The sequence below is a fragment of the Bos indicus x Bos taurus genome, chromosome 1, assembly GCF_003369695.1.
Source record: "Bos indicus x Bos taurus breed Angus x Brahman F1 hybrid chromosome 1, Bos_hybrid_MaternalHap_v2.0, whole genome shotgun sequence".
NCBI lineage: Eukaryota > Metazoa > Chordata > Mammalia > Artiodactyla > Bovidae > Bos > Bos indicus x Bos taurus.
Window position 1 is genome coordinate 145,301,219 of NC_040076.1, and position 24,497 is coordinate 145,325,715.

General features: G+C 50.4%; 1 protein-coding gene across 2 annotated transcripts in view; it reads right to left on the reverse strand.

Moving 5' to 3' along the window:
- Positions 1 to 537: 537 nt before the first annotated feature.
- LSS (lanosterol synthase) overlaps positions 538 to 24,497 on the reverse strand; it is a 30,505-nt gene continuing 6,545 nt past the window's right edge. The window contains exons 7-22 of one of the 2 annotated variants that reach the window (XM_027548233.1): positions 24,356 to 24,491; positions 24,021 to 24,129; positions 23,269 to 23,387; positions 22,084 to 22,181; positions 21,800 to 21,827; positions 20,195 to 20,251; positions 19,503 to 19,574; positions 19,186 to 19,236; positions 18,507 to 18,656; positions 18,113 to 18,209; positions 17,269 to 17,374; positions 5,051 to 5,116; positions 4,579 to 4,659; positions 3,895 to 4,065; positions 3,064 to 3,142; positions 538 to 2,668 (exon numbers count right to left, since the gene is read on the reverse strand). In XM_027548233.1, coding sequence (XP_027404034.1) covers positions 2,537 to 2,668; positions 3,064 to 3,142; positions 3,895 to 4,065; positions 4,579 to 4,659; positions 5,051 to 5,116; positions 17,269 to 17,374; positions 18,113 to 18,209; positions 18,507 to 18,656; positions 19,186 to 19,236; positions 19,503 to 19,574; positions 20,195 to 20,251; positions 21,800 to 21,827; positions 22,084 to 22,181; positions 23,269 to 23,387; positions 24,021 to 24,129; positions 24,356 to 24,491 — 1,552 coding nt within the window. In that variant the 3' untranslated portion in view covers positions 538 to 2,536. Of the gene's footprint in view, positions 2,669 to 3,063; positions 3,143 to 3,894; positions 4,066 to 4,578; positions 4,660 to 4,687; positions 4,771 to 5,050; positions 5,117 to 17,268; positions 17,375 to 18,112; positions 18,210 to 18,506; positions 18,657 to 19,185; positions 19,237 to 19,502; positions 19,575 to 20,194; positions 20,252 to 21,799; positions 21,828 to 22,083; positions 22,182 to 23,268; positions 23,388 to 24,020; positions 24,130 to 24,355; positions 24,492 to 24,497 lie in introns of those variants that run through there. The other variant, XM_027548241.1, reaches the window with a different exon arrangement.

Below are 24,497 nucleotides of genomic sequence, written 5' to 3' on the forward strand. Positions count from 1 at the left end.
TTACCAGTATCACCCTAACCTTGAGTGAGAAAGGAGGGTCTGTAGAACAGCAGCAGAAATTCCAAGTGAAAAACGCAACCTTGAGGTGCATTTTTCCAAGTGAAAAACGCAACCAATGTCAAGACTGGCTGCCCCAGGGCACCTAGGAAGTTTCCTGAGCTCTCCAGGGCTGCATCTCTAGCTTCCAACGTGGACACTTCCAAGGGCAGTTCCTGTGATCCTGCTGCAACCCAGATGCCTTATGGAGAAGAGAAGAACTCAGATGCCCCCTCCTGACAAGCAGGGAGAAAGCCTAGCCAGGAGCTTGGAGGCTGACAAGACCAAGCAAGTCAAGCAACGTCCCTCCCAGTCCCCTTTGACTTTCTGGCCTTCATGTCCCCTTGTCTTATGCTTCTAACCCTTTTTTTTTTTAAACAACGGGAGTCATAAATAAAACTTTTTACTGCAGATGGAGAGATGAAACTAAATCAAGCCAGCCAATTAACCTGTAATTAGTTGCTGAGAGCTGAGAGAATGAGGAAGCCACAGTTGATGGCATCAGTTTTTAGACATTTTTATTACCGGAAAAAAATTCAGATCTAGGTATCAACATTGGTTATGCTCAGTAAGGAAAGTACTTTCTTGGAGGTACATTTTTATTATGCGTTAAGCACTTTTGGTTAGAGAATCCCTCAAAGGGTCAGATCTGGTTTATGTCCTGGTGAACATTCAGATTTTGCTCCTGATAACCAAAAGAAAAGCAGTGTGAACCAAGACCCATTCATCCTTCACCCAGGATACAGAACTTGATTTTTAATCAGCCTGAGGCAAGTATTTCTCCCTCAGATAACTCGAGTGCCTCCTGCTTATCTTGTGCAGCTCCTCTCTCCCTGAGGCTGAGGGGTGGTGCTCCAGTGTCCACCATGGGGCATGAAGGACCCGAGTCCATGACTGCTCCCAGGACAAGACAAGGGCACTACGTGCCTCTGCCCAGGGGCTGGATCTGGGTACTAAGGTAACTGGTGAGATAGGTGGCTTCCATTGTTTCAGTATAAAGGTGGAGTTCTTTTCAGGAAGCTTAGTGTTTTGTCCAGTGACCCAGTCACGCCTGGCAGTGTCCACTGCCAGCGCAAACTGGTAAACCACCGTCTGCTGCTGGAACAAGAGCAGAGTGGACAGATCCCAAAGGGTCCAGCACACACCTTCAGCAACATAAACACTCCTTTAAAAGTGCCTGCAGAGGGTGCTGACATTCAACCAGCACAGCTAAACACCACTAGGTGCCAGCGGGGCGGTTGGCAGAGCAGCAGGATCTGCCTGCCTACCTGTGCCCAGGCCCTGCAAGGCTTGAAGCAGGAGGACCACCACCTGGGGTAGTTGGGGGGAGGGGTAATGGGGCAGCTCAGGAAACGGCTCCTCGCAGGTGAGCCCCAGACAGACGTCAGGGACAGCACTGGGGGTCCCAGGACCAGAGGGAGCAAGGCCACAGGGTGCAAGCCTCTGAGAGACCTTCAGGGTTCCCAGCAGGAATGGTGGGAGCAGGGAGGCTTCCAGGTGTCTCTGGCTGTCTGAGGGAGAGCACTTGGCTGGGGGAGCGTGGCTGGGGCTGCCATCAGAAGGGGAGGTGGCACCTCTATGGGTCGCTCCAGCCCTGGGGTGGGCGAGAAGCAGGTGGGGCCCAGGGGTGACGCCAGGCCTGGTTCTGGCCCTCATCAAAGCTCTGTGCCTTCACAGCCACACTCCTAGGGACCCTGCGCAGGTGAGCTGCCCATCCTCGGAGGTCAGAAGCAATTCCAGGACTCAGACTTTCCAACCTGAGCCCAAAGTCCACGCACGCCAGACCAGAGGCATTTAGAAGCCAGAGGAGAACTGAGAGGCAGCACCCTGGAGGGGGCATGAGGGTCGTCCCCATGTGGGGCCACTCACGACCCCTCACCCTGAGTTAGCTCAGGTTCCTGCTCTTCTCATTAGGAGACAACTCTAATCTCGAGGTAGCCATGCTGGCGCCCCACAAGCTGGCTGAACCTCGACCTGGGGCGGGGCCAGCGTACAGCATCTGGCTCTCCTCTGAGCAGCCCCGGACACTCACCGATTCTGGTCCCCAATCCCAGAGAGCCCAACCGGCCTCGGTGAACAGCAAGGCCCAGCCTCTCCTGCGAGGGTGATGAGACTAGCACGTCCCTCAGCCAGAGAGAGGCAGCGCGAGCCGGCTCTCATCAGCGCGCAGCAGGATGTGTACAAGGCATAGCCGCTGGTCTCCCGAACTCAGCGATTGGTCAGGAAAGCTCCCAGCCCTACCCACAGCTAGGCCAGGTACCGCTCCAGGCGGTTCCACGAACGCAATGCGCTGTATCCAGCATCAAGGTTCATCAGCATCAAGGTTCATCCGGTGGCTGCCCTCACCAGTGCTCCTCTAGCCAGAAATTGCTCCACCAGCTGGAAATCAAGTCTGAAGGCCTCACCTCCACAGCAGGCCCCGCCCCGCCCCGCCCCAACCTCCCCTGGAACTCGCGAGACCAGCACCCCACTACCCACCCAGGCACCCACAGGCGGGCTCTCAAGGGTGGCCAGTGAGGGCGCTCTCGGGGTGCAGACGGGAGAAGCGCCCGAGGGTCCAGATGGGGAAGACGTTTCTGTAGCTAGTGTAGCTGATGGCACAGGACTTGTTGAAGACCCCACTGATGTTCTCCTGAAAGGACAAGGGTTAACACAGCGGCTCCACTAGGTGGAGGACAGGTCCCTGAACCAGACCCTGACCTCAGCAGGCGGGCTTACCACCCCCCACCTCTAGGACCCCAGGCCCTGCAGCAACCCTCAGCCTGGGCCACCAGCCCCTTGCAGGCGCGTCACCCTCCCCTGATCGCATGACCCCATGACCTCCCACCCTTCCTTTTCAGTGAGAGGCCACCAGCCCTGCCACCAGCCAGTGCTTCGTGTGCACCAGCCCCGGCCATCAGGACCTGCCACCATCACAGACCTGCTTCCAACCCTGGTGATGTTTGTGACGCCCAAACCCCCCAGGTGAAACCCCGCCCACAGGCCATGATGGGCATGGGGCCCTGTTGTGGGGGGAGCCACACGTACCTGGGGCCAGTCCCCATTGGGCAGCTGCTTTTCAAGCAGGTAGCTGACTCCTCTCTCCAGGGCCGCCACGTCAGGGTGCCTGGGGGAGAGGGGCACTGAACACTCCCGCCGCCCCCCTGCATGAGACCCCCTCTAGCTGGGTCCTCAGGCTCACGCAGCCAAGCACGGACAAGGATGAGAAACGCTGCCTGATGATGGACACCCTGAACCTCCAGGCCTGCTGGGAACAGTCAGTCCTCCAGACATCCTGAGGAGCGGGAATGCCACTGGGATGGAAACAAAGGGGCAGGAGGACAGCCCACCTGTGGCCAAGAGAGCTGTCCCTGCCATGAGCAGTGCTCTCCCGTCCACCTGGCCAGCGGTCCTCAGGGGCCTAACCTTGCTCGCTGCTGGATGAGGCACCACGAGACGTGATGGCTCAGGTCAGGGTGCAACCTGTCTGCCCCTGTCCACATCCTTGGCCTTCCTCTGAGGGGTTTAGGGAGGTTTCCCAATGGCCCCAAATCCAACAGGGGGCACAGACTGGGGCACCACGTACACGTCTGTGTGCATGACTCTGTGTGTGTGTGTCATGTTTGCATGCCTGAATATGTTTGTGACACAGAGCTGCTGCAGGTGCTGCCACACAGTCATGCCCTGACAGCCTGTGCCTTGGCTGACCTTGTTCAGAGGCCTTTTGCAGGACCCACCACCTGGCCCTGTGAACCTGTCACCTATGAAGGTGGCCCATAGGTCTCCCCCTCCTTCCGCTGCCGTGCCCACCCTGGCTGCTGGCTCACTGTCCTTCCCCCGCCCTACCCTGTGGCTCTGGGACAGGCCTCAAGCCCCCACCTGACAGCCATCAGCCCCATCAGGGCCCAGCACGTGTTGTGGATCTGGGACTGGGCACTCTGCACATAGCGACGCTGCTTGCAGGACTCGAAGTCCTCCCCCCAGCCTCCGTCTGCCATCTGTCGGGACAGCAGGAAGTCACAGGCCCGGGAGATCTCTGCACAGGCAACCCTGCAGAGACAGAAGATGCAGGGCCATCACTCTGGACAGGATCCCTGCCCCTCCTCACCCTGGCCGGGCTTCCTTGGGTAACGGAGATGGGGGTGTGGGCCCCCTGCACTCAGCGTGCCAGAGGGGAGGTGAAAGGGAGAGAGGTACCAGCATCACAGGATTGGGGAGATGACCAGACAACTGCAGATGGGCTCCCGCACATGACACAACCCAGCCTGGCCAGCCTCCTGGCCTGTGGCTGCTCCTGCTCCAGCCCAGGTGTAGGACTTGGGTGGGGCAGGTGAGCTGGGGGAGGGCAGAGGGCCGAAAGCTTCCTGCCCAACATGAGCAAGGAGGCTCTGCAGAGCAGTGAGGCACAGCACCTCATACATTTTTCTGGAAAACTGATCTTCTCTCAGTGTTTAAAAGCATGTAAAAACAACCCCAAAGTCAAACATCAGAGGGAGAAACCCTCCAGCAGAGTATTATGCTGAGAAGACCCCCTCCAACCACAGGGCAAATGCCTGCACTCACCCATTATGGTAGGTGTGCCCCATGCAGGCGAAGGCTTCCAGCCCAAACCAGGCGCCGTACGTGAAGCACACACCCCAGGAGCTGGAGGAAGACAAGGGGGAACAGCCCGATCCCTGAGTTCTCAGCAGGGCGCCAGACAACAGGCTGCAGGCACACCCTCAGCACCCTCTGGTGTGCAGGGAGGGGCTGCATCTGTTTCCAAGGAAAACATCCATAAGCCTTCAACACGGAGACAGACCCGCCCAACCTGGCCTCCACGGACGGCTCCACAAGCCGGATCCAAGCCCAGAGGAAGTGGGTGAGGAGCCATCAGGCTACCAAGTCCTTCCAACGCCCTTGGCTTCACTGCCCAGCAAAACGCTGAGCAGTGACTGTGGGGGAAGGCCCAGGTGCATGTCCATAGACTTCTGGGCAGCACAGTGCCCCCCTCCCACCCCTGCCCCTGGCATCTGCACCCACAGGCAGCACTCACCCTTCCCAGGAGCCATCAGGCCTCTGCTTCTGCCGACAGAACTGCAAGCCCTGCTCAAGGGTCTCCCTGCAACACAGTGGGACATTGCGGTGTCCATTCCAGCAAAGCAGCAGTGCACCAGCTGCCCTCACCCCGCACTCTACCGCCTCAGAAGAAAGAACATCAGTCAGTCAGTTCATCGCTCAGTCGTGTCGACTCTTTGCGACCCCATGGACTGCAGCACACCAGGCTGCTGTCCATCACCAGCTCCCGGAGCTTGCTCAAACTCATGTCCATCAAGTCGGTGATGCCATCCAACCATCTCATCCTCTGTCATCCCCTTCTCCTCCTGCCTTCAATCTTTCCCAGCATCAGGGTCTTTTCCAATGAGTCAGTTCTTCTCATCAAGTAGCCAAAGTACTGGAGTTTCAGCTTAAGCATCACTCCTTCCAATGAATATTCAGGACTGATTTTCTTTAGGATTGAATGGTTGGATCTCTTTGCAGTCCAAGGGACTATTAAGAATCTTCTCCAACACCACAGTTCAAAAGCATTAATTCTTCGGTGCTCAGCTTTCTTTATGGTCCAGCTCTCACATCCATATATGACTACTGGAAAAATCATAGCTTTGACTAGATGGATATTTGTCAGCAAAGTAATGTCTCTGCTTTTTAATATGCTGTCTAGGTTGGTCATGGCTTTTCTTCCAAGGAGCAAGTATCTTTTAATCACATGGCTGCAGTCACCATCTGCAGTGATTTTGGGGCCCAGCGTTTCACATGACATACTCTGCATATAAATTAAATGAGCAAGCTGACAATATACAGCCTTGACGTACTCCCTTCCCAATTTGGAACCAGTCCATTATTCCATGTCTGGTTCTAACTGTTGCTTCTTGACCTGCATACAGATTTCTCAGGAGGCACATAAGGTGGTCTGGTATTCCCATCTCTTGAAGAATTTTCCACAGTTTGTTGTGATCCACACAGTCAAAGGCTTTGGCATAATCAATAAAGCAGAAGTAAATGTTTTTCTGGAACTCTTTCTTTTTCAGTGATCCAACAATGTTGGCAATTTGATCTCTGGTTCCTCTGCCTTTTCTAAATCCAGCTTGAACATCTGGAAGTTCACGATACATGTACTATTGAAGCCTGGCTTGGAGAATTTTGAGCATTACTTTGCTAGCATGTGAGTTGAGTGCAATTGTGTAGTCTGAGCATTCTTTGGCATTGCCTTTCTTTGAGATTGGAATGAAATCTGACCTTTTCCAGTCCTGTGTCCACTGCTCAGTTTTTCACATTTGCTGGCATACTGAGTGCAGCACTTTCACAGCATCATCTTTTAAGATCTGAAATAGCTTAGCTGGAATTCCATCACCTCCACTAGCTTTGTTCATAGTGATGCTTCCTAAGGCCCACTTGACTTTGCATTCTAAGATGTCTGGCTCTAGCTGAGTGATCACACCACTGTGGTTTTCTGGGTCATTAAGATCTTTTTATATAGTTCTTCTGTGTACCTCTTCTTAATATCTTCTGCTTCTGTTAGGTCCATACCATTTCTGTCCTTTATTGTGCCCAATACGAGCATGATCTCCCTTAAAATACATAAAATAAGTATGAGCATGATCTTCCTTAAAATATGTAAAGACAAATGGTTCATAGAGGAGATACAAGGCTGAAGAAACAGTAATCACAGGTCACAGGAGGAGAGTGAAGAGGCAGATAAAGGAGGAAATGGAGGAGAGAAAACCTCAAGGACAAGCCCATAAGAGAAGCAGCTACAAAGGGGATCAGTGTCACCAAAAACAGGGTCAGTGATATAGATAGGTTTAAGTCACACAAATGAAATTTTCTAAGTAAACATAAAGTGAGAGAGAAAATGATACATTCAGAGGGCAGAGAAGATCCATCACAGGCCTAACTGATACTTCTGAAGAAGACCGGGTTCTCTGAAAAGGCTAGAGGTGAAGGTATGCATACAGCCTCAGGATGACCCAGCCCCCACAATGCTCACTTGCCCCCAGGCACTCAGCCCATGTCATCCTTGAGCCGTGGCCCATAACCTGCATGTAGCCAGCTGACCCTGCAAGCTGACGGCCACTGCCTCCAGCTCCCCTTGACTGGCGGATGGACTCCTGGCGCTACTGGACCCACCCTTGCTGGCTGTCATGGAGCCACTGTACAGAGGCCCACGTGGCAGGAGCTCAAGGGTGGCTCCAGCCAGCAGTCAGCAAGGACATGGGGCCTGCGGCCAACAACCCACAGGGGATGGAAACAGGCCAACAACCACACGCATTTGGGGCAGACCCCAGTTGAGGCTCAGGTGAGGCCCCCGCACTGCCAGCATCCCGACGGCCACCTAGGGAAATCCAGAGCAGGGGCCCTGGCTCAGCCGTGCCTAGACTCCTCACCCACAGAAACTGCGAGGTGATAGACGTGTGTTGCTTTGGGCGACCAAGTCTGTCATAATACTGTCACCCAGCAAGAGATACTAGTACAAAGGATGAAGGAACAAATAAATAACTTCGGCAATGAAAAGAGTGGTATGACTCTAGTTTTAGCAGAAATTAAAAAGTGAAAAAAAGAAAAACACATACATTTGGAAACTTAGACAAAATGTACAAATCACTCAGAATATTAACTTATCAAAACTGCCTCAAGAATAAAGGACCTGAATAGTCCTACAACTACTAAAGATGTGCATAAAAAACAAACTTCGCCCAGGTCTAGACATTTCATAAGTGAATTCTACTAAATCACCAAGAGCAATCATTCTAATCTTACACAAACTCTTCTAGGGAATACAAAGAGGAAGGAACGTTTTCCCTGGTTCATTCTGGGAGCTCAGTGTAAGCTTCTCAATCAGCCAGATAAGAGTGATGTGGTAAAGCAAAAACTTCAGGCTGTTCATTACTGGACACAGATGCAAGCTTCCAAATGTCATTCTTAATGGAGAAATATTAGAAGCATTGTCCTTCAAAAGCAGGAAATACAACAAAGATGCCACTATTACCAGTTCTGCTAAGCAAAATACTAAAGGTCTCAGCCAGGGCAATGAAACAAGAAAATAGACTACAGGCCTATGGATTGAAAGGAAAAATATGTCATTTGTAAGCTTTCTCTAAGAGAAAACCCAAAAGAATCTATAAGCAATTATTCAGAACAGAAAGAGTTGTCTAGATGGATTCACTGGTGAATTCTACCAAATATTTGAGGAAGAAATTATACCATCTCTACAATCTCTTCCAAAGACCAGAACAGGGAATTCTGCCTTATTCACTTGATGAGCACAGCATACTAAAAACAGATAAGGACATTATAAGAAAGGAAAACTATAGATCAGTATCTCTCAGTAGCACAGGCATTAAAAAATCCTCAATAAAATATTAGCAAATCCAATCCAATCATGTATGAAAAGAATAACATATCACAAGTGAGATTTATCCCAGGTATGAAACAACTGGTTCAACACTGAAAAATCTAATAATGCAATCTATCAAATCAATAGGCTAAAGAAGAGAAATCACATGACCAAAAAAACAGCTATAGAAGAAATATTTACCAAAATCTAACACTTACTCGTGATAAGAAAAAAAAAAAACTTTCAGCAAGCTAGGGACAGAAAGGAAGTTCCTCAAGTTCCTCAACTTGATAAAGGGCAGCCACAAAAACCTATAGCTAATATTATATTTAGTGGTGAGAAACTAGATGCTTTCCTGCCAAATCAGGAACAAGAATGTCCACTCTCAGCACTCCTATTCAACTTCATATGGGAAGTCCTAGCTAAAGCAATAGGACAAGAAAAGGAAATAAAAGGTATACATATTGGGGATGAAGAAATAAAACTGTCTTTGTTCACAGATTACCTGATTATTTACATAGAAAATCCCGAAGACTCAACCAAAAAACTCCTGGAACTACTAAATAATTACAGCAAGGTTGCAGGATACAAGATTAATATACAATAGATAATTGTTTTCCTACCACAATGAACAATTCGATTCTGAAATTAAAATCACAATACCCATTATGTTAGCACCAAAAAATTTTTAATGCAAAGAGTGAATCTGAATGTAAACTGTGGACTTGGGATGACAATAATGTGTCGATACTGGTTCATCAATTGTAAATTAAAAAAAGATGTACCAAATTAATGCAGGATATCAATAACAGGGAAACAAGGTGGGAGGGAAGTGGCTAAACAGGAACCCTCTATGCAATCTTTCTGTAAACCTAAGACTGCTATATAAGCCAAAGTGTATTAAAAACTTCATTAAAGTTTAGCAAACTGTCTAGTTAGAAGATCAATATCAAAATCAATTGCAGATGATCCTGGAAAGATGGCAGGGCAGGCAGCACAGGAGTCCCTCTCCCACCAGGAGGACAGCTGCACTGGCAGAATGTGTCCAACATGACTATTCTGGAAGCCTGCCAACTGCTGAAGGACTGGAGGGTAACTGTTCTCAGCTCTTAGCACAGAAGCACTACCCATCCCTTACCCCAGGGCCCAGCGGGCAGCTATGCATGTGCCTTGGAGCATCTGCAAGACCCAGGGTGGGCTTCCCTGGTGGCTCAGACAGTAAGAGTCTGCCTGCGATGAGGGAGACCTGGGTTCGATCCCTGGGTTGGGAAGATTTCCTAGAGGAGGGCATAACAACCCACTCCAGTATTCCTACCTGGAGAATCCCCGTGGATTGAGGAGCCTGGCAGACTACAGTCCATGGGGTTGCACAGAGTTAGACACAACTGAGCAACTAAGCACAGCACAGCACAAGAGAGTTTCCTCCTATGTGGGAGGACTTACTGCAACTTCTTATTTCTCAAACTTTGATCATAGACTATTGGAGAATTATGATTAACATTATCATTAATTTTAAAAAAGAAAGACTATTGTGTATTGATATTTTGGGTTAGCAGTTCACAAACTTTATCTATGAATCATCTGGGATGTTATGTAAATGCAGGCTCTGGCTTAGCAGGTCTAGGACAGGCCCAAGTGGACAGATCCATTTCAAAGAGCACCGAGAGACTGGGATGTGTGTCCTACGCTGTGATTAGGGACGTAACACTTGAAAGGGCCTGGGCACAATGTGCTACCTGTGCCAGTGCCTCTCCTCCTAGCGGGCCTGGATTTCCTGGCTGTCTGACAAGCCTACCTTAAAAAGTGCTGGTGGAGCCCCACTGAGGTGCAGCCCAACCCATCTGACCTTTAACCTATTCCTGTTTTCTCCCCACTTCAATATCCTTTTTCTTTATGGTGAAGGACTTCATTCTTCTTTGGCCTAGCAAAGATACAAGTACCTGTGTTTTTAGGTTTTTTTTTAAGAAGTTTTATTGAGATATAATTGACATATGATATATTACTTGAAGTATATAATTTAGTAAGTTCTACGACATGCATACACTTGAGAAAGCATCATCATACTCAGGACAATGGACAAACCATCCTCCTAATGTGTCCTTACGCTCCTGATGCTCCCTCCACCCTCTGGAAACCAATGATCTGCTTCCATTACAAAGATCAATCTGTCTTTTCTATAGTTCTAAAGAAAAAGAATCATAAGCATGTAAAAGAAAGAAAATATATATTATCTATATCTATATCTATATAAAGAAATAGTGTACACCTTCAATTTTATCCATAATTTATAGATAGATTTGTTATAGATTCATTTGTCTATATATAAGTAATAGTTTTATAAAGTACAAAATAGAATGCATACATGGCATATACTGAAAACAAGAAACACATGTCCATTTATTAAACTTTTCTTTCAGTTAGTTCCATGGTTTTACATGCAAAGATACAGGCTGTAATGTACACTGTATTTCTTCTAAGGAATGACTCCACATGTTTGAAAACCACCATTCTCATAGGTCAGCAAATTGAGTAACAAAGGGCTGTGCACCAAACAGGCCAGCACAGCCACACCACCCGTCCTGTTCTGCAAACACAGTTGTAACTCCTCAAAGCCAGGTGCAACCTAGGCCCCTGCTTTGCTGCCTTGTCTTTTCAGATTTCAGCCAGGGAGCAATCTTATAACTACTTGCAAGGCTGGTAATTCTGGTGGAGTTTTCAAAGACAGTCACAGCTTATAGTTGAAGCTGCCACCAGTTCAGAAGTTTTTCTCCCATCTTTCAAATCTTTATTCTGCCTACTCAACTCAGAGAGCAATCCCCTTCAGCAGCTATGTGGGGATCCTGCATCCCTGCCTATTTGGTCCTTCCCACTCTAGCAAACAATGCCAAGATGAACCCGTAGACACAAGGGAATCTCATAATGTAATTTTCAAAAAGCATATGGTTTATTTTAACTGTATTATGTAGAAAGAGTTCACAATCATTTGCTGTAGTTCACAGGCAATTATGCTATCCTCTAAGAGTGACAACTGGCTTCCCAGGTGAAGTGGTAAAGAATCTGCCTACCAATGCAGGAGATGCAAGAGACATGGGCTTGTCCCGAGCGGCAGGACGATCCCTTGGAGGAGGATATGGTGTTGCCGCTCCAGTATTCTCATCTGGAAAAACCCATGGACAGAGGACCTGGCAGGCTATCCTGCCAGGATAAAAAAAAAAAGAGTCGAACACAACTAAGCAACTGAGCGCACACACACACACTCAAGAGTGACAACTGCCTTGCATCCTTTCTAGATAAGCTTTGTAAGTTTTTGAAATTGAGAAAATAACATTTGAACTAATAAAGTTGAAACGACAGCATTTAAAAAAGAGGCTTTTCAAAGAAAATACAAACTGCCTATAGCAAGTTCCCTTGCCAAAACTGATTTGCAAAAGAGCTAAGCTTGTTCCTTTGTTTACAAAACTACAAGAAATAATACGGATGAAAAAAGTGGACTATATAGGAGAAGTCGGATGTACGTTTTCAGTAGAAGGCATGAGGGATAAATATGCATTTTCATTCAAGGAAAAAAGAAAGTAATTTTGTTCTAAGGTAAAATGATTGTTCCAGAATAAAAAAGGAAAAAGGACAAAACCTGAAGTATGTAAAAAGGTATAGGTTTATAGAAAAGGAATCTTAAGAAAGGAATTTTATGTTTAGTCAAGTCAACTAAGATTAGAATGGATTTTATGCTAGTTTTTTAAAAAGGAAGAATTTTAATATTAAAATCACACTGGTACAAAATTAGGATTTGTTTTTCTTTGTTAAAAGGATATTTTTCTTAGATTGTTGGTCTGATCTTAATAAGAAAGATTTTTGTTTACCTTTAATATGCCTAGGAAACTAAAATTCTATGATTTGTCTTTATCAGGTCTTTGATTACTTAAGAAAACTGAGTCTTCTCTATTAAAAGAAAGAAAAAAAATTTTTAACAACTATCTAACTTTCATTATGTGTTAAATTTCATGGGAAATATTGTTAAATAAGAAGTGAGGCTGAACTTTTTTTTAGGGAATATTTATATGGAAATTGTTAATATAAATATTCAAAAAAACACAGGCTTTCTTGGTGGCTCAGCAGTAAAGAATCCGCCTGCAATGCATGAGACACAGGTTTGATCCCTGAGTTGGGAAAATCCCCTGGAGAAGGAAAAGGCAACCCAGTCCAGTATTCTTGGCTGGGAAATCCCATGGACAGAGGAGCCTGGCAGGCTATGGTCTATGGGGTCACAAAAGAGTCATACGTGACTTAGCAACTAAACAACAATCAGAAATCATGAAATTCCCAAAAATCTGGTATGCCTTGATATAATGTCATCAGTCATAATACCAATTATTGTCATTTACAAACAGTTATTATTATTTAAATATAGTTATTATTTGTTTTACTTTGCGGCTTTTGCAAAAATATTCCTGCAAAAGCACTTCATCTTCAAAGAGATTCATGGAAAAGGCTCTGACAAGTCCTCTAGAATGAAGGTTTCTGATAAGTTTAGGATCAAAACACTGAATTGGGTAAAAATTTCCAGAACTCTGGCAGAAAACTGGTGAATTCATAAAACTGATAACAAAAGATCAAGATCAACAAGCATTAATCACTGGAGACTAAATGAACTGATGAAGGTAATTATAGTTTTTATAACTTAATTTAAAACATTGCTTATTCTTTATCATTTCATTTTCTAAATTTAAAGAACCCCTTTTCTTCTCTTTTAAGCTATCTTTAACTTACAGCAATTTGGTAAACAGTTATCTTTTTCTCCCAATCTGGTCCCCCCAGATCGATTCTAAAACTCCTATTAAACATTCTAATTTTTCATAACAATACATATTTGTGAAAGTTCAATACAAATCTGTTCCAGTAACAGGCCATAACCGGACAATTCCTTGGCTTGGCCTCTTAGCCTAAAGAGACGCTGAAGGTCTAATCTGAGATTCCTCATGAAAAGCTTCAGCAAAACAGATTTTAAAAAGCTTACACGGTCAGTCACTATTCCAGTTACACTTACATAAATAATCAGGACAAGTTTATTGAAAGTGGACTTGGGTATCTTTGACAGAAACAGAGGTTACTATGGATAGAAAAACTATTCTTCAATAACACACCATTATGTACATTAGATGGGAATACCAGATCACCTGACCTGCCTCTTGAGAAATCTGTATGCAGGTCAGGAAGAACTGCATACAATTAGAACTGGACATGGAACAACAGACTGGTTCCAAATTGGGAAAGGAGTACATCAAGGGTGTATATTGTCACCCTGTTTATTTAACTTATAGGCAGAGTACATCATGAGAAACACTGGGCTGGAAGAAGCACAAGCTGGAATCAACATTGCCAGGAGAAATATCAATAACCTCAGATATGCAGATGACACCACCCTTATGGCAGAAAGTGAAGAAGAACTGAAGAGCCTCTTGATGAAAGAGAAAGAGGGGAGTGAAAAAGGTGGCTTAAAGCTCAACATTCAGAAAACTAAGATCATGGCATCCAGTCCCATCACTTCATGGCAAATAGATGGGGAAACAGTGGAAACAGTGGCTGACTTTATTTTCTTGGGCTCCAAAATCAATGCAGATGGTAACTGCAGCCATAAAATTAAAAGACGCTTGTCCCTTGGAAGAAAAGTTATGACCAACTTAGACAGCATATTTAAAAGCAGAGACATTACTTTGTCAACAAAGGTCTGTCTAGTCAAGGCTATGGTTTTTCCAGTAGTCATGTATGGATGTTAGAGTTGGACTATAAAGAAAGCTGAGCGCCAAAGAATTGATGCTTTTGAAGTGTGGTGTTGGAGAAGACTCTTGAGAGTCCCTTGGACTGCAAGGAGATCCAACCAGTCCATCCTAAAGGAGATCAGTCCTGGGTATTCATTGGAGGGACTGATGTTGAAGCTGAAAGTCCAATAACTTGGCCACCTGATGCAAAGAACTGACTCATTGGAAAAGACCCTGATTCTGGGAAAGATTGAGGGCAGGAGAAGGGGACGACAGAGGATGAAATGATTGGATGGCATCACCAACTCAATGGACATGAGTTTGGGTAAACTCCAGGAGTTGGTAATGGACAGGGAGGCCTGGCATGCTGCAGTCCATGGGGTCACAAGGAGTTGGACAGGACTGAGCGACTGAACTGAACTGAACTGATGTACATTAGATGCTAGCATCATTAACTGTCTTTGAAGTTTGTTTTCTCAGTGTACACTGGACTGAATCCTGAATTCTTCTAATTTCTTCCTGTATGTGGATAGAACTCTTCAAACTAACACTTCCAATTTTCTTCCATCTTTTGAGTTCACTACAAAACGAATGCTGCCCTTTTCCCAAACCTTGCAAGCAAAAGCTGGACAACTTGATACAAACTTCAACAGCTCATGAGAGGACAGTCTTCATGCTTGTTGCTATGTGGCCACTCAGAAAGATCACCAGAGACTCACACTGAGAACCAGGACTATCCTATCTGATTGCCACGCCTGTCCTCACTTCATCTGACAATGCTTTGAACCCAACACCCAGAAATTGTCTCAACTGGCTGCTCCCCAAACTCAGAAACTGAAATTATAATTTGCTTTAACTATTACTCATTGCTTTCTTTTGTTTCCACAGAAATGCTTCTCACTGAATTACCTGATGGCTCAGATCATATAAAGGACTGATTTAGGTGGAAGCACGTGTGCAGTACTGCCTCCTGAAGTAAAGCCCCCGTGTGCCTTTCCTACTGAGGAACGCTGAGGACGTGCAGTTGCTGACACACTACATGTGTTACATAAACAACGTTTAAAGTTTTTGAAGGTTGAGTCAGAAAGCTAATACCTGAATCTGGTGATAACCCATTTGATTTACTTAACTGATGAAATTTTGGCTCTGGGAAATTTTTCAATCTTGACTGTTGTTCTTTTTATAGTTATCACATTAAACTCTCAATGGTTTTAAATGTCTATCAGCAGCCACTCACATGCCAAATGCTAGCCATCAGAATGAGACAACTGGATGAAATCTGCAATAACAACGTGAATGATGAATATCCTGAGTACATGGCCCTCCCATCTGTCAATTCAACTAATGAGAAAAGAGATACCAACGGTAGAGACAAAGAATAATGTGACCCTGGCTGGTGATCCTCTCAGCCAGCCAAGACAGTGACCAAAAACCTGAGTGCAGCCTTGAAAATTCCCCAAGCAGACAAAACCAGCTCAATCATACACACAACGGCTAATTTAGCTTATTTTGCAAGACTAACTTGACCTGGGTCATTTCTTGTTTACACCTCTGGAAATCATAAAGAAAACTGCTTCTCAACCTTGATACAAAGTAAACACTTAAAATTTTAATACTGTAAACCAATCATTGTGAAGAATAAACGTTCTGTTTTCTCACAATATAAGCTGCTTTATAACAATATATACCCAAGTCTCATTCAGAGTTTTGGTTTGAGCGCTCTTGGTTTGCAAACTGTTTTTTTGGTGTGTGCATGATAAATTGTTACTAATTACTGCTTCAACGATTCTTTGGTTTCCCTTTAGCTATTTAACAAAATAAAAACCTTTGACAAAATCCTGAACAAAATACTTACCAAGTCCAACAATCTAGAAAAAGGAAAGCACATAAAGACCAAGAATCATGAAACAACAGAATCATACACGGATGAAGGAAAATCTACAAAAATTGCACAGAAGCCCCATAACACAGCAAGTCCACATCCACATCCTCAAGAAATGGGAACCTCTATGCCCCAAAAGACAAGTCTAAGGGGGTTCACAGCAGGATGGTTCATCATAACCCACTGAGAGACCCCCAAAGATCCATGACAGCACATGCATAAACCAAGTATGGGATCTGTATTTGACAGTGGAGACAGACGTGGGGTTCCACCTGGGATCACAGTGGGAAGGAGAACCAGGAGGGTAGCTTCTGGTAACGTGTTTGCCTGATGTGGTCACATGGGTGTGTGGGTGAATACTTCATTATTCACCCAAGGGCCACATGTAGGGTTTGTGTGCTTCTCTGAACATGTGCCAAATTGTACCAGGAAAGGTGTATGTAAAAATTCTATGATTTGAATACAGGTGGAGCATTCCTCACTTTATTGCGCTCTGCTTTATGAACTTTGCAGATACTATGTTTTTTTTTTACAAACGGAAGGTTCATGGCAACCTTGCGTCGAACAAGTCTATCAGGCCACTCTCCAGCAGTATTTGCTCACCATGTCTCTCTCACATTTTAGTAATTCTCACAATGTTTCAAACTTTCTCATTACCATTGTATCAGTTGTGGTGATCTATAATCAGTAATCTTTGATGTTATTATTACAAAAACAATTCGACTCGCTGAAGGCTAAGATGATGGTTAATATTTTTTAGCGATGAAATGTTTTTAAATGAGATATATTTTTCTTAGATATAATGCTATTGAACACTTAAAAGATTACAATATAGCATAAACATAAATTTCAAATGCCCTGGGAAACCAAAAAGTTCATGTGACCCACATTATACTGACATTTGCAGTGGCTGGAATTGAACCGTGGTATCTCCTAGGTACACCTTCATGTGTTCTCTTTTAACATTAAGAAGATGCAAAGAATAGCTTTTATGGTATAACTGTGCTACTCTGACCCCCAGTACACACACTTGATATACTTCAGGGCATACAACCACATCCAGAAGCATCTGAACCTCTTCCATTTTTAAATGAGTTTCATTCCAAAGCCCCCTTTCTGAGATGGGCCCCCCGCCCTAGCACCCAAGTGAGCAAATGGCTTGCTCTCAATGACATCAAGGTTGTCTGAGTTCTTGCCCCCAAGTTAATGGCACCTGTGCTGCGTGGCCAAGCACCCCTTACCTGATCTCCCCGGCCCTGTGGTCTGGGAACTGCTTATGGAAAGTCTTCAGCGCCTGCATCACTGCTGAGGTGCACTCCACGTACGTGTAGTCAATCATGATGTCCCCTGGAAAACGGAAGGAAAGACTCAGGCAATCCAGGCCAAACCATGAGACAGGAGAGTGCCGTAACACACGGTGCCTGACTGTCCTCCAGAGGAAAGGAGGAGATGTCACCGGCGACCAGCCTGGGGACATGGCCACCGGTGGGAGGGTGGCCCCAGCGCAGGTGACCTGGAGGCCTGTCTGTGCTGCAAGATGGCCAGGCTGGTAGGAGGGTGAAAGAGCAGGGCGTACAGCGGAGCCGCACCCACCCTAAAAAGGCCTGCATGGGAGCACGCCTGCCAGTTACAGGAGCCCAACAAACGGAGACCCGTGTACAGGGTGCACACGGGCCACACCTGGGAGGACACAGGTGAGCGGCCCCGCCATCACCGCCCTTCACGGGCTCCATGAGGAGCGCTCAGGAAGCAGGCCGGCCCTCATGGAACACAGAGCAGGGGTGGCCCAGGCTCAGACCTGAGAGCCCCAGTGAGGCCGCCCCCACCTCCGAGAGGCACACTGCAGCTTTCCTATCTACCACCAGGGTCACCACACCCTGGAAGGTGAGGAGCCCAGACAGTTCTGGTGTTTGGGGGCTCCTCAGAGCGTCTGCCCGCATCCACCTCACCCGCCAGCAGTTGGTTGGTACTGTGCACCAACCCCCACCCCCAAGCAGGGAAAGAGCTCCAGGCGCTGGCAGGAGGGCCTGCCTTGGACATGTGGGGCCCCTGAGTCCGTGGCCACGTGACAGGTCAACTACTCACCGAAGACCTCGGAGGGGTTCAGAAGCTCCAGAAGGTGTCCCCCACGCTTGGTCTCGTAGGTGGCAAACCCTCCGTCGGGGTTTCTCAAGCTCAGCAACTAAAACCAGTGAGAGAAGGTCCTGAGAATCCGCGCAAGGCAAGGAGCTGAGGAGCAGCCCAGACCTTGTGGGCCCAGAACAGTGGGCACTTTGTCAACCAGGCACCCTGGGACCACCTGGGATCCCTTCCCAGCACACACGTGCCTATCACTTATAAATCACATATGCGCCACCAAACGAGCCATCTCCATGTAAAACTTTGACAAGACCTGGTTAAGAGGGTCTGTGGTTGGGCGGCCAAGACTCGGCGTGCCCAGCACCCTCAGGGATGGGAGCCCCACAACCAGCAGCCTCACCACAGCGACAGTGTCGAAAAGCCGCTCTCGTGGGACATGATTGGAAACAAAGGGACACTTTTCCTGCAGGAGGAGGATGGACTTCAAGGCCTCAGCCGTGCAGTCAGCCACGATCCAGCCACAGTCCAGCGTGCTGAAGCTAAAGCCACCCTGTAAAGTGCGGGGCTGTAAGTGTGGAGGCCAAGGCATCTTCCCTGCCCTTGCAGGGCTGATGCCTGACCATCATGGGGAAGTACAGCCACAGCCCCAGGCCACACACATGCAGACAGGCCTCCAGATTCCAGCACAAGGACTGCAGCCTCTACCAGGCAGGCTCCACCTCAGGAAGGGCACAAGCAGCCGCTGTGGGAAGGTGGCCGTGGCCGTGGCCATGTTGACGCCCCGCACGCTGCAGGAACGACCCAGCCAGCCCTGCCCTCCTCCCTCTCGTTCACGTCTGACAGCTTGTTTAACATCTGCACGTTCTGCTGAGTGCACGTATGTGTCACATAATGCAGTGAAACCCTGGCAGCTCAGCTACTGGGTTTGTACACGACTCCAAGGTCAGGAACATCATGGGTGCCCCGGTGGAACCCCACCCTGTGCGTCTATCAGAGCAGGAAGCCCCAGAAGACTGGGAGCAGCTCCTCCTCACAGGCAAGGTCCAGCTAAACAGGGCCGGTGGTGCAGGGCGTGATACCTTGCTCATATGGCGGTAGTACTTCTGGTAGTCGGGGAAATTGTCTGGCACCTGGGCAGCACACAGGGAAAGCGGGGGTAAGGAGCACATCACTACCGTACCGGACACGCGCAGATGGGCAGGAGCGGCCAGCACAGTGGGAGGCGCAGAGACCCAGGGCTCCTGCCCCCTCAGTCACCAGAACCAGAGGAACCCCCCGCCAGGCAGCACCCCCTGACCCACTCCCCCATCCACAATCGGGCACACCCTGAGTGGGAGATGGCAGAGGGAAGGAGGGAGCCCCATCTGTGGGAGGCATGGGCCGGGCTTGGCCTTACCTGTGAGATCCGGAGATACTCATGCGCCTTCCGCAGGCAGGACCAAAACTCCGGCCTGTGTTGTGCACGTGCCTAGAAAAGAGAAAAGGGGTTGAGATGCTCGGCAGCATATGTCTGCACGGTGGCTGGTCCCTGGACGCTACTGGTGACACCCAGCCACTCCCAGGAGCCAGAGGCAAACCCCTCCAAGTCTCGGTGGGCTTGGGTTCTGCCACCAAGTCAGCAGGACGTGGTGAAGCAATGAAGCAGGCTTCTCCACTGCACCCAGCCCCAGCCCACCACACAGGGTCCCTGCCTGTCTAAGGCAGGCTGCTACGTGGCCCACACTTCTTCCTAGGGCTCCCCATCCTGCCAACCTCATTCCTCATTCCCACCAGCATGAAAACATGCTCCTATTTCTCTCCAGCATGTACTAAGAAGTATCCATAATGAGCCATTTGAGCAGTGAGAGGGCCTGGAGCCCACTGTCCCTTCCCAAAGACCCCACCACCTCATCGCCTCAGGTACCACCCCCCAAGGCTCCCTGTCCCTGGAGCCTTCAAACACCAACCCCCCACCAACCCAGAGTTGCCAGGCAAGAGGCTCAGAGCCCAGCTGAGGGGAGGGTCAGGGCCAGCAGGGGCCATGTCCACTGAATGCAGGGGTAGACACACAGGAAGGGCAGCTGAAGAACGAGGGACAATGTCATATACCTCCAGCAAAGCCTGGATGGCGAACGCGGTGTCCCAGATCTGTGAGCCATTGGTGCCCTGTGGAGAAAGGATAACATTATAGCTGCCTCTCCTGCACTCCACCCCAACTTCCTAGATCCCACAGGCGCCTAGAGGGTCAAAGAGGGTGCAGGGGCCTCCACCGGATCTTGAAGAGGTGGGAGCCCAGTTGACCCCTGACCCCAGGCTCTGGGCTCTGCACTCTGACACCCACAGGGGCCTGAGTGGGTGGTCTGGCAGACAGACATGGGTCAGGCAGCCCGACCTGCCTTAGTCAGAATATCAGCCAGGGCAGGGCTTCCTCAGGGCACTTCCAGGATTTGGATGCTATGGCCTCTACTGCCCACCCAGTGGCACGGAGCCCAGACAGACTGGTGGCCCTCAGCAGCCCCAGACATCATGGCCTTGCCAGACAACATGTGGGAAGAAAGCACACGACCAAGGCAGCCCCAGGCCACAAAAACCTGATCTGATCAAGCCCTGATCAGATCAGGGCACAGAGCAGGAAGAAGGTGGACACCCTCGGGACAAATGGCCCAGGAGAGAAGGACACCGGGAGACTGTAGGATGAAGGTGACATTAAGGATCAGCCTCCTGGGTGAAATCGTGATACCAGCGAGCCCACAGCACAACGCCACTGCAGGCTGCCATGAGATCCAGGGGACAGCATGGCAGTTCCGTCAGAACCAGAAGCTCCAGGGCTGGAGGCTCACCACCTTCCTCAACTTCGTGGGTTTTGGGATACTTCACAGAAGACTGGCAGTGTGGGGCCCAGGCAACTAGAAGAGGGGCTTGAATGCTGGAAGAAGGGCCAGGAAGCCTTCGGCTTGAGCACCCTTAGCAAGGGCACCTGGGCAGGTGGTCTGTGCTGGGCAGGGTCAGGCTCACGTGCACCCATCCCAAGGGGTCCAGCACTTAGTGTGACCCAAGGACATTGCTGGGGGCGCCGTGTTCCACACTGAGTGACAGCAGAGCAAAGCCCGAGAGCTCTTGGCTGGCTGCCTCTGGGGCCCCTGCTGCCGGGACAGGACCGGGTCAGCCCAGGCCGCCCTGTGACCCGCAGCCCCACCCCCAGGGCCATGCATAGGACACAAGTGGGGGGAACATCATCTACAGCATCCAGACACTGGAAACCAGCAAACAGCACAAACAGCCCGCCCACAGGGAGCATGTCTCAGGACCCTGAAGAGGGACTCAGCTCCAGGAGGCAGGGGGAGGGCAGGGGCTCTCCTCTGACTGTCTTGACCCCACCAGCCAGACCCCATGTGTGAGCTGCAAGATCAGCATCCAGCAGCAGTCAGCTAGTGCCAAGAACCCCCCGTGGCCTTCGTCCCCTCTGAGCTATGGCTGAGTGACCTCAGTGTACAGACCACTCACAGAGGGTGGCTGCCAGCCCTTGGTTCTCCCACCATCCTGGGGGCCCGTCAACATTCCTGCCAGACGGCACCCACCCGGGAGGGCCCAGCAACACCCCTGAGACACAGGACCTCAAGCCAACAGGCCATGTGGGGAGGAGAGACTGGGGATGTGAACAAACCCAGGGCGGGGACGGTGGCAAGGACGCAGCTTCGGCCCCACTGCCCTCACCTGCATCTTCATGCCGTCGAGGCCCAGCCTACAAGGAGGGGGAGAATGACCTGGGTCAGGGAGCACAGGCAGTGCCAGACATCAGGGGCCCAGAGTCCACGTCCGGAGAGTAACCCACCCGAGCAGCACGGGACACACAAGGAGGCTCCCCCATACCCAGCACGCGGAGGGTCCAGTGGAGAAGAGGCCACCCTGGAATGCAGACTGAGGGAAACACAGGCTGTGCCCACCCTCCCCCAGACAGGCCAGCACTCAGCTCTTGGCTTCACCTCCCGCACACTCACCAGAGGTAGTCAGGAATCCTGGACACGTGCTCCTGGAAGACAGCAGAGGCTGGCCCGTCTACATGCCAGCGCACGAGCATGTTGATGGTTTTCGAGATCTGCAGGAGACAGCCTGGTCAGGGCCTGCCCCACACCCACCGGGTTCCTGGGCTTGAGGGCTGCGGCCCCAGCACAGCCTTGTTGCAGGCGAGGCCACTGCTCTGACCACTTTCCCAAGCACTCTCTGCTTCCAGGCCCTGAGATAAAAAAAACCAGGCTGCAGAGAGTAGCCAAGGCAGGTGTGCCTGGAGGGAGGGGGCACTGCAGCAGGGAAAAGACAGGGTGACCCACAGAGGGGACGCAAGCCAGCCAGTGGGTGAGCAGGACTGCCACGAGGTGACAGACAAGGCAGGGACCCTACGTGGGCGCCTGGGTGTGGGGTGTCCTGAGCTGTTCGAGATAACTCAGGACCAAGGGCAGAGCTGTCTGTGGGGCATGGGAGAGAATTGGGAGTGAGACCAGTGAGCCAGGGCCTGTTGCTCAAAGCAGAAGTTCTAGAGACCCAACCCTTCCACCCGAGAGGTCACAAATCAAGGTCTAACTTGTTTATGCAGCACTAAGAGCCCACACAGAATCGCCCAATGTTGAAAGGGCCATTCAGTGGAGCAGTGGTGGTTTACGGCCCCAGGTACCATGTGGCCCAGCAAACACCTGCCAGCAGGGTCAGGGATGTGGCTCACATGGTGGCCCCATGGGGGTCCTAGCATGGAGGTCACAGCCTGCCCCTGGTTCACACAACTCTGCCTCCTGTACCCGTTGCCCTAAGGCTGCAGGCCATCGACTGACCCTGTGATGGCCGCCTGGGCACACACGCAAAGCTGGGTCAGGAGCCCAGAGGCTCTGTGAAGCGAGAGTCTAGAGCCAGCAGACTCATCAGGAGTCAGGAATGGAAACAAGCACAGGGGCCCTCCAAAGAAGAAGGAGGCCAGCAGTGGCCATCGGGGTGGGATGGGGGGAGGGGAGGAGGGGGTGGAGAATGGGGGAATAGGAGCAGCATTCTAGACACAGCAGGTCGGGGACAGTGCAGGCCAGGCCAAGGGTCCTGGGGGATCGGAGGCCACATCCCAAGGAGAGACCTCACCTGGGGGAGACCCCACCCCCAGCCCCACAGACACAGGCCCAGACACCCAGGGGGAGCGCACTGACCGGGCCGATGCTGATGCACTTGGTGAAGCGGTCATCAGCTGCGATGTGCTCATACAGCTTCTGGGTGGCCCACTGCCGCAGGCTGGTGCTGTGGTGGCGCTCGTACAAGTTGAGGATGGCTGTGGGGCGTGGTAGGGGGTCGTCAATGACAGCAGACATGGGAGGAGCGCTGGCTCCATCATAGCAGGCAGCCTCTGCCCCCACCGGCCTGCCTGGGCGGCTGTGCCGCGCCCCCGACGCCCCACCCCAGCATCCTGCAGTGAGGGAACAGCATCCTGCAGTGAGGGAACGAGTGAATGGACAAGTGGGGACGAGCAGATGGGCGGGGGGCGGGGAGCAGACAGGTGTGCGGGCAGGGAGTGGAGGGCGGGGGAGATGAATGGAAGGGCGAAGGGGAACATGCCGCTTGCTCACACAGCACCAATGGGAGGCGCTGGGCTCTGATGGATCCATGGGAGCTGGGCCTGGACGGGGCTCTGGGGACCGCCCCTTCTGTTCCACAGAGGAGACACCCCCGGCCCAAGGCCCTAGGCTCTGAATCCTCTGTCCAGGAGCCCGAATGCCAGGCAGGTCTGCTCGACATGAGCTGTGCAAGGCCGGCCCCCGTCGTCCCCACAGGACCCCAACACAGGATGGTGAGAAGGGCAGAAGGAGACCCTTTGAGGGGCAGTGTCCCTTCCTATCACTTCAGATGTCCCCCGACTCCGGGGTCCTAGCCAGCCCGGGGAGGGGGGCGCTGGGGGAATACCCACCGTATACTACGTGGAGCAGCCAGCTGTGCGGCGTGTACAGATCGTCCGGGGCCACGCTGTTCCTGTGCGCGGCCCAGTCGATGCAGCTGTAGTCCTCCAGGTAGAGCTCCTGCAGGCAGGCAGCGCCTCAGCCCAGACCTGCTGGGCCCTGGGTCCCCTGCCCCCATTCCTGCTCTGCCCCCGGGCAGACCCTGATGAGCACAGCCTCCCCAAGTCCATCCCAGGGCGCTCCGCAAGGCTCACTGGACCTATCAAACAGCATAGCCCCCCAGGCAGTCATTCAGGGACATGGGGCGGGGCTACACTCTGGGGCAGGCACATGCGGGCAGGCTCACCTGGCGGAGGCTCTGGACCAGCGGGCCCTCCTCGGCACTCAGCCGCGTGCTGTAGCAGTAGGCCATGGGCAGGTACACCTGCCGACAGTGGCACCAGATGGTGGAGGGATGTGCGGGCATCCAGTCAGGAAACAGCCTGGGG